The 13,619-nt window shown below is 39.5% G+C and overlaps 1 protein-coding gene and 1 long non-coding RNA gene across 3 annotated transcripts in view; one reads left to right on the top strand and one right to left on the bottom strand.

The window, feature by feature from the left end:
* SEC24D (SEC24 homolog D, COPII component) overlaps window positions 1–13,619 on the bottom strand; it is a 97,221-nt gene that overhangs the window by 14,110 nt on the left and 69,492 nt on the right. Inside the window, exons 12-17 of the mRNA XM_006112609.3 lie at window positions 12,225–12,416; window positions 11,475–11,568; window positions 5,320–5,436; window positions 3,978–4,148; window positions 2,931–3,027; window positions 2,010–2,155 (exon numbers count right to left, since the gene is read on the bottom strand). Of these exons, the coding sequence (XP_006112671.3) occupies window positions 2,010–2,155; window positions 2,931–3,027; window positions 3,978–4,148; window positions 5,320–5,436; window positions 11,475–11,568; window positions 12,225–12,416 (817 nt within the window). The remainder of the gene's footprint in view (window positions 1–2,009; window positions 2,156–2,930; window positions 3,028–3,977; window positions 4,149–5,319; window positions 5,437–11,474; window positions 11,569–12,224; window positions 12,417–13,619) is intronic.
* On the top strand, window positions 4,707–5,497 carry LOC142829570 (uncharacterized). Of its 2 annotated transcripts, none has more exons than XR_012904093.2 (2): window positions 4,707–4,991; window positions 5,368–5,497. It is a non-coding gene; the product is annotated as an uncharacterized LOC142829570 (long non-coding RNA). The 2 variants fall into 2 exon arrangements; XR_012904094.2 differs by having other exon boundaries at window positions 4,707–4,994.

The following is a 13,619-nucleotide window of genomic DNA, read 5'->3' as shown; positions in this document are numbered from 1 at the left end:
GTAAGGAAGAGGCCTTGTCTGGCAAGGGGGTGGAGTTGAACAGGAGAGTTAGACTACATAAAAAGACACGCAACAAAACTCCCCCAATTCAACTTGAAGTACAACCTCACATATTACAGTTTCCACCTCTGTGCTATAGAACTTTTTGTGAGCAGGAGAGGGGCTTCTCCAGGAGTTGTGATGCAGGCAGTTGTGAGCTTGGGCAAGAGGTTTCCATGTGGTTGCCCAAAGCTTGTGGATCCTGGGAGAAGAGCTCTCCAGGCACTGGAGAGGAGCTCTGTGCCTCTTCTCCAGAGGAAGTGTAGGACCAAACCTTACCCTTGCCAACAGAGAAATAGCAAAGAAACTGAAGAGTTTATTGAATTAAGTTGGCCCAATGTTTGTATATGTTCACAGATAAGCCTAGTTGCTGATTGTTAATAATGGTTTCCACATAAAAATTGAATTACATTGAGTTAGAGAGACGATAAACTACACATGCAATAGAGAGTACTTCTATACGGATTTTTTTAAGAATGAGAAATATTTTTAAAAATAAACCCTAAAGTTATTTTATAAACTTTTCTAAAAAATCCGTAATTAAAATAATCTAGCTTTCACACAAAGTAATCTGAATCTACAGAAATGTTTACCTCTTTAGTACTGAAACACGTAGAAGTGAGTAGGGTGTTGGCACAACAATGAATTCACACCTTGAATTTCATGTCTGAAGTCTAGGATTCACACAAGCTGAAGTCAAACATGAAATGGATTTCAGAAGTTTCAACTGAGTCCCCAATTGTGCCCAACACAACTATGAGGCAAGTCAACATATTGGGAAGTGTTTGCATAAATGTTGCACTGGCAGAAGTTTATGGGGAACTTAATTCCCTGGCTTTATGTGGCCAGCTAGTCACAGTGTCATTTACAGCCAGATTCTACCTTCTCTACTTATGGTGAACAGGATCTCATTCCATGAATCGCCCTCTACCCAGCTATAAAACGGAGATGCTGCTTACCTACCTCAAAGAAGAGTTGTGGGACTTAAGTACTTTGAGATCCTCAGATGGAAGAGGTGCACTCTATTAATATCAATAGAAGATTTAGCTGGCATTTTGGGTGCCCCTCATCAATGGAGTGCAGTTTGCTCCATTCTCCACTCTGGCTGGGGAGCCAGGGGCAGATGAACCTGGACTGCTCCAGCCAGGGGATATGCACCCCTCCCAGTTTTTTTTGTTCTTCATTTAAATCATTTCCCTGGGGTGGGGCTGGGATGAGGGGTTCAGTATGCAGGCTGCCCCAGTGAGAGAAGACTACCCCAGCCCTCTCTCATTGTAGTAGCTTGGGGCCAGGTAAGAAGTGCTTCTTATGGCCACTACAGCTCCAGCATGTGCCTGGACTGGGGCAGTCCAAGTTCATCTGCCTCCTAGTTCCCCAGTTAGAGAAGGAACAGAGCAAACTGCACTTTCCTCTTGCTCCTGACAAGGGGAAACAGCCAGCCATGTCCCCCTATTAATTGGAATGGGGGAGCTGCAGGCTTCCTACCGCTTCGCCATCCCTAAAGGGTGCCTGGGGAGTAGAAGGCCAGGGTCTGGGGCAGTCCCAGAGGGAGGGCACAGCCAGTCCCTTTCACCTGCCTGATGATTGTCTCTTTTCTGTATGGTATATTATGCATCCCTATATGAATCTGAGGGTGTGTGCACAAACCAACCATGACTTTGCTTTAAGTTAAGATAAGAGGATACCAAATATGGTGGGCCTAGCTCTTACAATTTAGGAGTTCTTGGACAGATAGACAAACACAATTATATAGCAGATTACTACTACTTTGTTGTTCATTAAAGCATGCCTCTGAACCTTAATTGGCAGCACATCCCTGGCAAGACAGCACTGAGTTTGTACAAGATAAGTTATTCCTGACTCAAGTCAATACTCTACACCCATGCCATGAGTGGGAGGTATTTTATTATTACTGAAAAATAAATCCTGCACGTTATTTAATGAAAGGACACAGAACTAACATTTGTTACCTGAATTAAGGCTCCAGTGTCTTCATTTAATTTGTCATCGTGCTTGAACTCCACGGTTATTGCTTTGTCGCAGTCTATTGCTGCCATCTCCACATCTGTGGTGTTGTTCATGTAAATGGCACCAAAGAAGTCAGTAGCCCTGAAACCTGGAGTCCGATAAAACATAATTTGATTTGTCATTTGCAAGTGATTGTGACCCATTATTTATTGATGTTCAATATGCTCTGCAGGAAGGGAGAGGAACTATTTTTTCAATCATTCTCAGAGTGACTTTAACATCTGGGAAGCCTCAAGTACTCTAGTAGTTGGCCACTTCTGTTTTCACTGCCAAAAAGAGGCATGGTAACAGAAGACACTCTCCATCTGGCAGTTGAGCCAGAGCAAAGGACGAGCTGTTGCAGAACTGGTCCTGTATTTCAAGATCCACAGAAAAGTTTGTGCTCCTCTGGATACCTGACCTGTTTAAAGCTGGCCCTGGAATCCCTATATTTGTAGGAAAAATTATTTGAAAAAACAAGTTTTTGACTACAACAGAGGATTTTACAAAGCCTGGGAACGAGTGGGTATACACCAGTTGATAGAAGTGATTTACAGAAACACTAGCTCTGGAGATACGTGTACTATGAGCAAAACCCGCATTTGTATATGCAGATTAATTTCATACACAAGCAGAACTCTGCATATTCAAATGTAAAAGTGTATACTCTTCACAAACTGCTTTCTAGCAAAGTGCCCCTCAAGGTATAAAATAATACACGGCATCATAGAAAGAACCTGTACAAAATTTCCAACATGCTATTATTTAAAATACTATGATCTGTTAGTTCTCAACAATCCTATTCTTCAGGAACTAATGAATATGATGCCATAAAACTGAAATGTGCACTCAAGTTAATTCTCATCCAAAAGGGTGGGTGTTACCTGTACTTGTGCGAACCCTCATGATTGCATCAAATCCTGTTCTTTTTTCTATGTCCTTTCTGAGGTCACTCAGAAATTGGGGACCATCGGAATGTACCTAAAAACACAAATCAAAACCAAAGTTGACATCTACCACTGGATGGCAGCAAAGAGTCAAAAAAATGCCATACAGTCTTTAAAATACCGTATTCTGTTAAATGGGCGTGTATATAAAATATTATCCTCTTTAAAATGAGCCATCTGCAATATTCTGCATTTCACTTTTGCACAGAAATGAGAATGTGCAAGATTCATCCAGTTCAATAGCAAAAATTCTACAATCTTGAACATTTAGAATTCCTCTACTCCCAAAAGGGATACCACAGGATGCATTCCATCGACTATTACTGAGCTGCTGCACTGATATTCCCTTTGTGGACAACCGGTGTCATTTCAAAGCCCCAGACAGGACTGTTTGCACTTTGTATGTTTTCTTGCTTGTTTTGACAAGAAACAACCCCACAAATATTCAAATCATTTTGTGCACAGAGAAAATCCTCTCTTGCCTACAGAAATTCTCAAATATGGCTCCCCTCTACACAGAAATGAATTTCACCCTATAAGCAACATTACTGGAAAGCTGTGACTCCTGCGGATGTTTGGAAATACGCAAAACTTTTTGAATATATGATTAGATTCTCATTTGTTTCCAAAGGCTGTCCCATTTCCTTTTGGATAGAAGTATTTGTTTGTGATGTTCAACAGTAATTGCTGCATCTGCTTATAAGTCAATGAATTCAAATGTCTTAATGTAGTTAGGTAAGCAGGATTTATTTTAAGTTAGTAACCAGCAGGTTTCAGAGATTGAAGAGACTGAAGTTTTTCAAAGCCTTTGAGTTAGACTTCTCATTTCCAAGTTTTGCATTCTGTCCACTAGGGGAAACACACACAGTCTCTCCAGCGTCACTCATTTTTTTATGCTAGAGTAGGAGGTACACCTTTATAATGGAAAGAAAACAGTAAATTCCTAGCAACTCTCTGGCAATTAAAGAATCTGTTAGAACTAACCTGAAAATTGTTGTATTTGTAAAGAGTTCCTCCAGTGTACATTGTGACAAGACCCATCGAGGCTACATCCACATACTGGTTTGGGAAGAGGAATAGATTCACGCAGCAGCCATTAGCCACACAATCTCTGGCCAGGGACTCATAGAAATTCACCTGAGGCTGGAAAAGTATCTGCAGAGAATTTAAAATTATGGTAATTTCTCGCTGGACATAGCTCAAGCTATTGTTGATAATGTTAACAATTCAGCTGTCTACATGAAAATTAAAAATGATGGAATGAAAACTGCTAGAGACCCTAATTTAGCCTTCAGCTGCATATACCCAACTCCCACTGAAATCAGTGGCGACTTTATGCATGTAGCAGAGCAAAATTTAGTTCTCAATTTATAGCTAAGTACAGGCCCTGGAATATGAGGGGATATTAACCAGCACAGAGGGCAGTTTTGCTAAGGCATCTGGTGGCACAACCAAAACTTGCGTGGAGACCAACTTTTGTTGGAAGGAGTGGAAATGTAAGCGTTAAATGGGGGTGAGAATGGAAAGGATACACAGTTGGGTGTTGGTGCATACGTCACTGTGAAAGAGGAGCATGGCTGTGGTCTGGTCATGGGAGAACCAAGGTGTCTGTCACTGAGGAATGCAAGACCCAGCTTTGTTCCTCTGCTTCTTGATGGCTTTTTTTGGGGGGAGGGGGGGAGGAAGGGGGAAGGAAGGAGGCAAGAAGACTGAAGAAATGCCACTTCCTTGCCTGTCTCTTAAATGAACAAATGAACTTGGAATCTTAATACATAGCACATTCCTTTTCTGTTGCTTGGGAAGCCTGACTCATAATGGTGGAAACCTTTGAATCTCAGAGCCTACCAAACTGTGTGATTCTAGGACATGTCAGAACTCATTGCACTGGTACAGGTGGCACCGATGTTCAACTGTTAAGATAAAGAATTAGGCCATCACTTCTAAAACCCATGCCAGCCACCAGCTCATCATCTGTGCTCTAGGAAACAGGCTCAAAATGTAGTGAGAACTTAATTTTATAAGTTTCTAGAGAACAAAGCATTGAGGTGACACAGTAACTAAAATTTCTAGTTAAAAGGAATGGCCTTTTCACTTGTATGGGCTTCATTTATTTGGTGGAGTGGGGTGATTTAGGGTAGTATCACTTTGTTGCTGACTTAAAATTAACATTAATGTGTGCTAGGTAGATCAAAAGTACTCATACAAACTTCATAAACTTGAATCATTAATACACCGTTACTGAAATTCAACCCATTATTTGAAGAAATCTAACAAAAATCATTGCAATTTTCTTCTCAATTCATTTTAAGCTATAAATAGACAATACCTTCTCTTTATCTGTATTGACCAGTTTTTTGTCATCTCTATTTTTCAGCTTCCCTGGTGCTTCAGCAGTTGGCAACGAAGAATGGAAGATAAACAACTTTCCAGCACATTCTGCTGCCTGTTACAAAGACACCATAACAACCTTTTATTCTGCTGCTGGTAAAAACAATTGAACCTAATTTTCATACATTTGTGTGTCTTAAATGCCAGTGTAAACTTTTCCCTAAATCCTCATAAGCTCAATAGTCCATTTGTTTAGACACTGAACTCTTCATGGCACAAAAATCCCCCAAAAAAATCACTGGGCATTTAATATCCATAAATAGATTCATCTAACAGAGAAGGTCTGGTGATATATTTTGTTACAGTAATTTCCACACAGAAATCTAGTCTCAGGGGACAAAATTAACAGTACATCACAGACTGCTGTCAATGTAATGTTCATGTGTTAAATAGAAGGTGTCACTGAAATATAAATGTTAAATAACCAGGTTAAATAAAGGATAAACAGATAGATGCAAGTCTGTAGTCATTATGTATGAGTGTGTGTCTCTGAAGTCAGAATTACGCGTGAACAAATACAGAAGAATTGGACCTCCTCTCACTTCTTTTTGAATAAATATCAATGAAAGTTAGGCATATAAATCTGGAAAGGTTTTTGTTGAAAATAATTAACTTCAAATTTAAATCATATGTTGCATGGAATGAGATTTTTCTTTCTTCTTGGATCACTGTGAGTATCCACTGTGAACGTACAGGCTGTAGTCAAGGAATTTTTAAAAGGTCTGCAAATAATAGCCAAACTTTGCTCATGGAATACCTTAATATTTGACTAAAGCTTAACAGTTAGGCTAAAAGAAGGGTTCCTATGATCTTCCAGACTTTTAAAGATTCTTTGTATTCATTCTACATGTTTATTATCTATCCTGCTAGCCAGAAAAAATACCTTGTGCTATCCAGACATGGCAGAGACACAAAGTGGGGACAGAAACAGGAGAGAGGCCAGGGATCTCCAGTTTTAAACCTTTCCCTCCAAAGGCTCTTCCAATGGTGGGGGAGACACACAGCTGTCCTGATGTTTTTGTTGATGGGGATGAGAAGAAGAACTGGAAGGAAACTGCAAGTTTAAAATGTGCAGTTTCCATTTTCCTCTGATGTAATAAACACCATTACTTATAATAAATTATTGGAATTTAATATCTTTACCGCCTTGAACCAAATCCAACTGAGAAAGTCTTTCCTGTGACTTGAGTGGGCTTTGGATCAGACCCCATATAACATGGGGCAAACCCAAAATGTAAAATTATGGGGTTGGAGGATGGCTGAAGAGATTAGAAAAGGGACTCTCAGCCATTCTGCTTGAGGTAACAGATGCAAATATCATGTTTCGTGGTGTTGAGAAGCTGGTGTTCATATTGCAAAAATCTACCAGCCTGACTGAAGTCTCAGAAGGGAATCAAAAGACCGAATGGACACTGAAATTGGAAAAAAAACAAAACAAAAACAAAAACCCTTCTCAGGTGGCCCTTACAATTCTAGCTAGATGCACATAAGTTGCAGGGGATCAATATGGGCTATATGTGTACACAGAAGACCATTGGGTCAGATCCTCAGGTAGTGAAAGTTAGCAAAGCCATGCTTGCTTCAATGAAGCGATGCTGATTTACATCAGCTGAGGATCTGGCTCTCTTTCTCCAAGTCCATTAATTCAGCATCTAGCATATGTGGTAAGTTTTAAGAAAATGACTTTATACCATACCCAGGAATTTGGAAGTTCTTTATATTCTTTAACTAACTCACCATTGCCATCATGGGTCTGCCACAATTTGATCTGCTTATGAAGATAGCGAATAACATTCTTAGTAGAATCTAACAACTGCTGTCCTGCTTGCTGTTAGTAATTATTAAAATAATCACACTAAGTGAACAGAATAGGTGGCAAAAGTGTGGGATGTTACAGATACAGGAACACAAAGGAAAACAGTCAGCTTGGTTAATGGGGTGACTTGCAGAATAAACGTACATAAGACGTTTCCAGGTGGGTCCAGATTGAATTCATTACTAGGTTTCTAATTTTCTTGTGTCAGTACCTGCTAGATATTTGTTTCCTTCACTTATGGCAGATGTCTATTTACCATTTTTCTAAATTTTTATACATAAATGTGTAAGATTTTTTTTGTAAAATTTCTGAATAAAATTAATTCAGTGCATGAGCCACTTTTCAGTTTTTATTTAAGAATAAGAACAAATTAATTCTTTGGGGAAATGCTTGATGGAAAAGTCAAAACTAATAGTGTCTACACACGTATTTAAAATTTCTTCCTGTAATTAAGGAATGAGGTAAAAACAATTATATTCAATTTTTTACTTGAAAATTTAATAAAATGTTCTACTTATTAACAGCTCCAGATTGCCAGCACAGTCAGTTTATGTCCTTAATTCCCAGAACAGCAGATTCAGCAACAGAACAAGTATCCCTCCTAAACCAGTTCTAATTTAAATGACATTTCTATCCACAAGTGATAAATCCACATTTATTTAATCCTTCATCATTCTGTTAAGACTGCACATTGGAGTGGAAGCCAAAATTATAATGGCCCTTTTTGAGATCTGTTTAGATATTAAAGTTCCTGATTTAAAAAGATGTGTATAACTGCACACCTAAATTATACTTCAATTCCAGTGACTACAGACTATACAGAAGGACCACCTGACTACACAAGCCAAGGGTTATGCTCTTTACAAAAAACAAATCAAGCTTTCAGTAAATTAAGGTGTCAGAGTGTTGAAAAAAGCTGGGAAATTCAAAATTGTGCCTGACAGTCTCACTGACATAAAAGAGCTGCACTCTGAATGAAGAGTTTCAATGTAAACTTTTAAATCCTGTGGTAATAATCTGAAGTTAATGACAAAAGTCCCAATTATTTCTGTGAGGCTTCAATTTCAGACAGGACTGTTCAAGGAAATTTATGTAGTATTTTTTAAGTTTATTTTAAAACAAAACATCTTTTATTGAAGCTAAAGCCAGCGCCTTATTTATCACATTCATATTTATCACATTATTTAATCAGAAAGTACTTTTACTTTAGAAGCTTCAGAGGGGTAGCCGAATTAGTCTGTAACAGGAAAAACTTAAAAACCAACCAATAGTCTAATCGCACCTTAAAAACTAACAAAAAACATTTAGATGTTTTTGTGGGCACAACCCAGATCCAAGAATAAATGGGAAGGGGGGAAGAATTGGGAAAAAGGAGGGGAGGAAGAAAAAAAAAAAAGAGTCTCTATGGGAAAGAATTAATGGACACAAATCAGATATCCAAAAAGACAATACACAAAAACCACTTGGAGAACACTCCGGTCACCTGAAGAAGTGGGCTGTGCCCACGAAAGCTCATGATACCATCTACATGTTTTGTTAGTCTATAAAGTGCTACCAGACCAGTTGTTTAATCTTCCTGGACACTCATCAATGGATCTCCAAGTCACCTTTTGTTTCAGACCAATTCCACAAGTGAAATACACAGAGACAGTTGGAACTTAACTTCATTCACAAGTTTAATTCTTTTGCAAATGGTATAAACCATTATCTTCCACAAACAAACAATGAAGGTGCTAATGGTTCTTATCAGCCTCTTGTAACTATTTGAACTATCTACTTACTGTCTCTCTTTTTTTCCCCTTCTCCCCCTCCATCTCTCCTTCCCTTATTTATTCTTGGATCTGGACTTCTCACACTCCTCCCCCCCCATCTGAAAAAGTGGGTTGTGCCCACGAAAGCTCATGATACCATCTACATGTTTTGTTAGTCTTTAAGGTTCTACTAGACTATTTGTTTTTTTTTTAAGTTGTTCCTGTTGCAGACTAACTTGCCCACCCCTCTGAAGCTTCTAAAGTAAAAGTACTTTCTGATTAAATAATATTTGTTGGGTTTTTTTAAGTTTTTTAGAGTTGCTTTTGGTTAAAGCTGCTGTGAAATGAAAATATGCTAGGCAGTTTTAAAATACGTTTTGGGCTATAATTTATCTCCACCAGCAGGAATTTAATCTGTTTTTTTCCTTCCAGACTGGATTTGTTCTCTTGTTAATATGCCCATAGAATGTTCATTGTATACATTAACAATCCTTATGAAGAGCGGTTACTGTTCAGTAACTTCTTCACAGGTTAATATCAGGACTATTTCACTTTTTTTCTGCAAACATCGGAGGACGTTACAACTTATATAGTTCTGACTGGCAATTTCACTCTTTAAAAACCCAAAGTAAATACAGTTAGAAAAAGGACCTGAGAGAATAGATTAAATGAATGAATCTTATGCACACACAAGCACTGTGATGAAAGAAGCTATTAAATTAATAGCTCAAGAAGGCTTAGGAAACAATCTTCTTTTTTAGCGCAACAAGGTGTCAACTGGAGGTTTGTGCTTTTTTGATAAAATGTTTCACAAATAATCAGACTGATCTCACTGGTGCTGCTTTGTTCCTGCAAAAGCTACAGCACAGCCTGGTGGCTTTCTTTTAATTGCCAAATGTTAGCACTAGGCACATGGGAAAACATTGAAGATGCACCGAGTCCAGTGTACTTCACCTTTAGCTGTTCACTAAGGGGAAAATCTGGCTCTGTCCTGCACAGCCCTGGCAGTGTCCTGTTAAGTGGAACTAATGCAGTTCAGTATACAAAGAAGAGTAAGTTTGGGGCTGGAGTCAGGGCAGGGCTGAAGGTCCCACTGCAGCACTGATTCTTCTTATTTCCTGTATATACAAAGGTAAGGGGGCTAAGTGCCCAGTGCATATTATTTAAGTTACTGAGGTTAAATAACCACCAACAGCTGCTTCACCACCTGATCCCTTTCTCATCCCAAGCATTCAGTCTATGAGATTGAGTGCTAGGGTCAGCATTTGTGTCTCAGTGAGTAAAAACTGGATAACAGATATTAAAATGGAAACACTGACACAAACTTCAGTAGAGTGGCTCCAACGTGCTGCTAGAATACCCTCTTTAGCTGGGGAGGTGGTCAGATTGGCCAGCAGGGAATCAGAGATGTCCACCACAGGTGAGGTAGGGAGCAGTGTTTCCTCTAAGGTGGCAACAGCACAGCTTCACAGGTGATTAATCAGCCTCCCCTAGTCAGAGGCTCAGGGCTCAGTGCACATAGATGATTGGGTGGGGCTGATTAATCATCTGTGAAGTTGTGCTGCAGCCCAGCTTAGCGGGAACACTGGTAGAGAGGGAAGGCAGGGATTCTCTGCTTAGCTACCAGCAGGGTAAAAGAGGCAAGGCCAGCTCACTGGCTGCAGTGTTCCCTGAAACCATCTATTTAAGCTAAGCCCAGGCTTTTCCAAAGCCTCTTGTTCAAAACTCTCCCGTTAGCTGCCCTGCCCCCTCTCCCTTTATTTATCGTTCTGCCTCTTCTCATTATGGACTAACTGTTTGCTTGTTTTACAGATCAGGAAGGATTTTGTTTTTCACTAGGCCAAACTGGCTTGTAGTTCAGTGGGCTGTTTCTGTTCACCTTTCTTGCAGCCTCCTGATGGCACATCTGAGTTAGAAACAGTGGGATTCATGGTTCATCTCACACTGTGACTCATCACAACTTTCAGCTGTTGTCCAGTGTGGGTAAAAGCTAACAGGGCCAGCGCCCAGAGCTAAATGAGCCTTGAGAATGGGCATTCGGACCTAGTGCTCAGAGAGGAGGAATCTGAAGATTATGTGGACAGACGTTCCCCACACCCAGCCCTGTGGGTTACTCCACCACCCTTATAGGATAGGTGAGGGAGTCTCAAAACTGAGCTGAGTCCTCAAGATACACTGGGATGGGTCTACCTGAGTTGTTTGGTTTGTGGTAAAAGTCTTCTAATTTTCACTGGACCCATTTAAATACCGGATACATGAGAACCAAGGTGGGAAATATAATTTCCCTCCCCAAAGTATAATTAATAAAGCTGTGGTCTGTTCTTGAAATTCATCCCAGATGTCTTGTCAGTCATTCACTTGCTTGTCCTGGTCAACAATGGAATCTAAGTTCTGGAAACTATCAGTGATTTCATCTGGTTTCCTGCTGTAATTTATGGGAGAATTTGGCATAATTATTAGCAAACTGAATTTTCATAGCTTATCCGAATAAAGACTTTGTTCTCACACAGAGAGGAACATCCTAACCTTTAGTGCTTCCATGCCAGCCTGGATAACAGGAGCAAAGACAGTCTCACTCTCATTAGTGTCTGCAAACATCTCTGGAATCTGGTCCAACAAACTATGAGAGAGAAAAAGGATCAGTGTTTCAGCTGGTTAGAATACTTGTGTTAATACCTCAAAATCTGCAATATACCAGTCTCTGTCACACAAGAACTTGCTTCCCATGAAAATAAAAATCAAAGGAATTTTTTATAACACAAATTTTTCACAATTTTATAACACAAATTTTATAACAGAAGCACTATAAAGCTGTCAGAATTTTAAATTTTACAATTTACAGTTAAAAATGTAATGATAAAACTGACTATTATCAAGTCACACACGACACAAATAAAAATATGGCCGGCTTGTAGCATGCATGTCAGTGGAGTGAAATGCATGTAGTATACTAAACAATGCTCAAAACTCTTCTCCAATTCTTCTTCTGTCCCATATAGGGGGTTAATTTTGCCTTCAATCTCAACTTTAAGAAGTCTAGCCAATAGCCATTTTCTGTGTTTTGGAACAGGAAAAATAGGTTACGGCTTTCTAAATGCATGCTCACCTCTAACACTTTCAGATAAAAACAAATACAGAATATAATAATTACATTTATTCAAGCTAATCATCAAAATCCAAGATTTCTGGCTGATTTTTAGAAAGGATCATGATTTGCTATAAGTCATAATAAAGAGTATTCAATTCATATACAAATATGAAACATTAGTTCTTTACTTGTTCACAACTGATCGTGATTCCTGAAAGTTGACAAGAAAACCATCCAGCAAAGGAACAAAGACTTCTCCAACATCCGATACTACCATCATCTGAGGTTGTGCTAAGTTGCTTTTTATGTTAAAGAAATGAAGAACCTTGTTATAAGTGACAAAGCCAACTCGAATAGCCGATGTCTCTTCTTGCTCTTCTCTGTGAGAAAAATACAAAACAGAACTGGAAATAATTTTGAAACATGTACTTCGCAACCATAAAATGTTCTTTGAATTGCAAGGATGCTGTCAGATAACATCCGTAGAACAATCATCATCAAGATGAAATGTCCCAATCTTAGCTTCAGTGCCAGTTAATAAAATCTAATTAAATTAATTAATATAAACTTTGTTAGGATTTAAAGAAACTAACTAATCAGATGTGCTGTGACAAGTCTTTGGGCCTTGATGTCCCCTGAAAAGCTGGTGCCCAGTTAAGTTCAAGTGAGGGGAGGTTTTGTTGTTTGCTTCCCATCTTGGGAGCACTAGGAGCAAGTGAGTTGTGAGGGAGTTTATTTGGTTTGGTTTTGCTTGTGTATGGTCCTCAACTGATTTTTCTGTGGGTCAGTGGCTCTTGATCAAAAAAAGGTTCCCCATTGCTGGTATAAGTTGTTCAATATTGCTTGTTTCTGGCTATGTTTGCTCCTGTCAGGTCAACAATGGATAGGGGACTGCCATACTGCATATCCCACAGCTATTCTTCTTGCAGGAACTTTGCAAATAGGTTCAGCCTTTATTCTAATTAAGACAGTGCCTCTACAGCTCCCTGGGCAGCAATATTATTACTAATGCTGGTCAGAAAATGTGTCTGATTCTTTTCCCTCATAAAAACACAATAAACGTTACTTAAAAAGAAGCCCTTGGAATTACCAAGGTTCAATTCCTAATTCAGCCATCCGCACAGTGCAGCCGTCTAGACAAAGAAAGCCTTTGTCGACCACTCAGGTATGCCTCGTGAAATGAGGTTTACCGGAGCAGTTGACAAAGGCTTCCTTTGTCTAGATGGCCGCACTGTGCCAGACCAGCTGATCGTCAGAACAGCGCGGCGGCCATGTTTATTTTAATGAAGCGGGGATTACTTAAATCCCCGCTTCTTTGACTATGCCGAGTAAACTAATTTACATGGCTCCGTCGACAGAGCCATGTGTCTAGACATAGCCTAATAGCTGTGGGATTGCTGCTCCCTCATCTGTTGAGGTTAAATGGGCCAGGCTCACAGCTACCCTCACTCTCTTGTCCGGTTGCTTAGACAAGACGGCAGAAGACTGGAGGCATTTCACATACATTGTGAACAGCCACTGATGGGCATTTTTGATGGTTTGAATGTTATCAGTAATAGGTATGTATAATTGTGAACTGGCCT

The sequence above is a fragment of the Pelodiscus sinensis genome, chromosome 4 (assembly GCF_052426305.1).
Source record: "Pelodiscus sinensis isolate ZL-2025 chromosome 4, ASM5242630v1, whole genome shotgun sequence".
In the NCBI taxonomy this organism is placed as follows: Eukaryota; Metazoa; Chordata; order Testudines; family Trionychidae; genus Pelodiscus; species Pelodiscus sinensis.
Note: the sequence above shows the minus strand (reverse complement) of the source record. Positions and strands in the feature narration are given on the sequence as shown.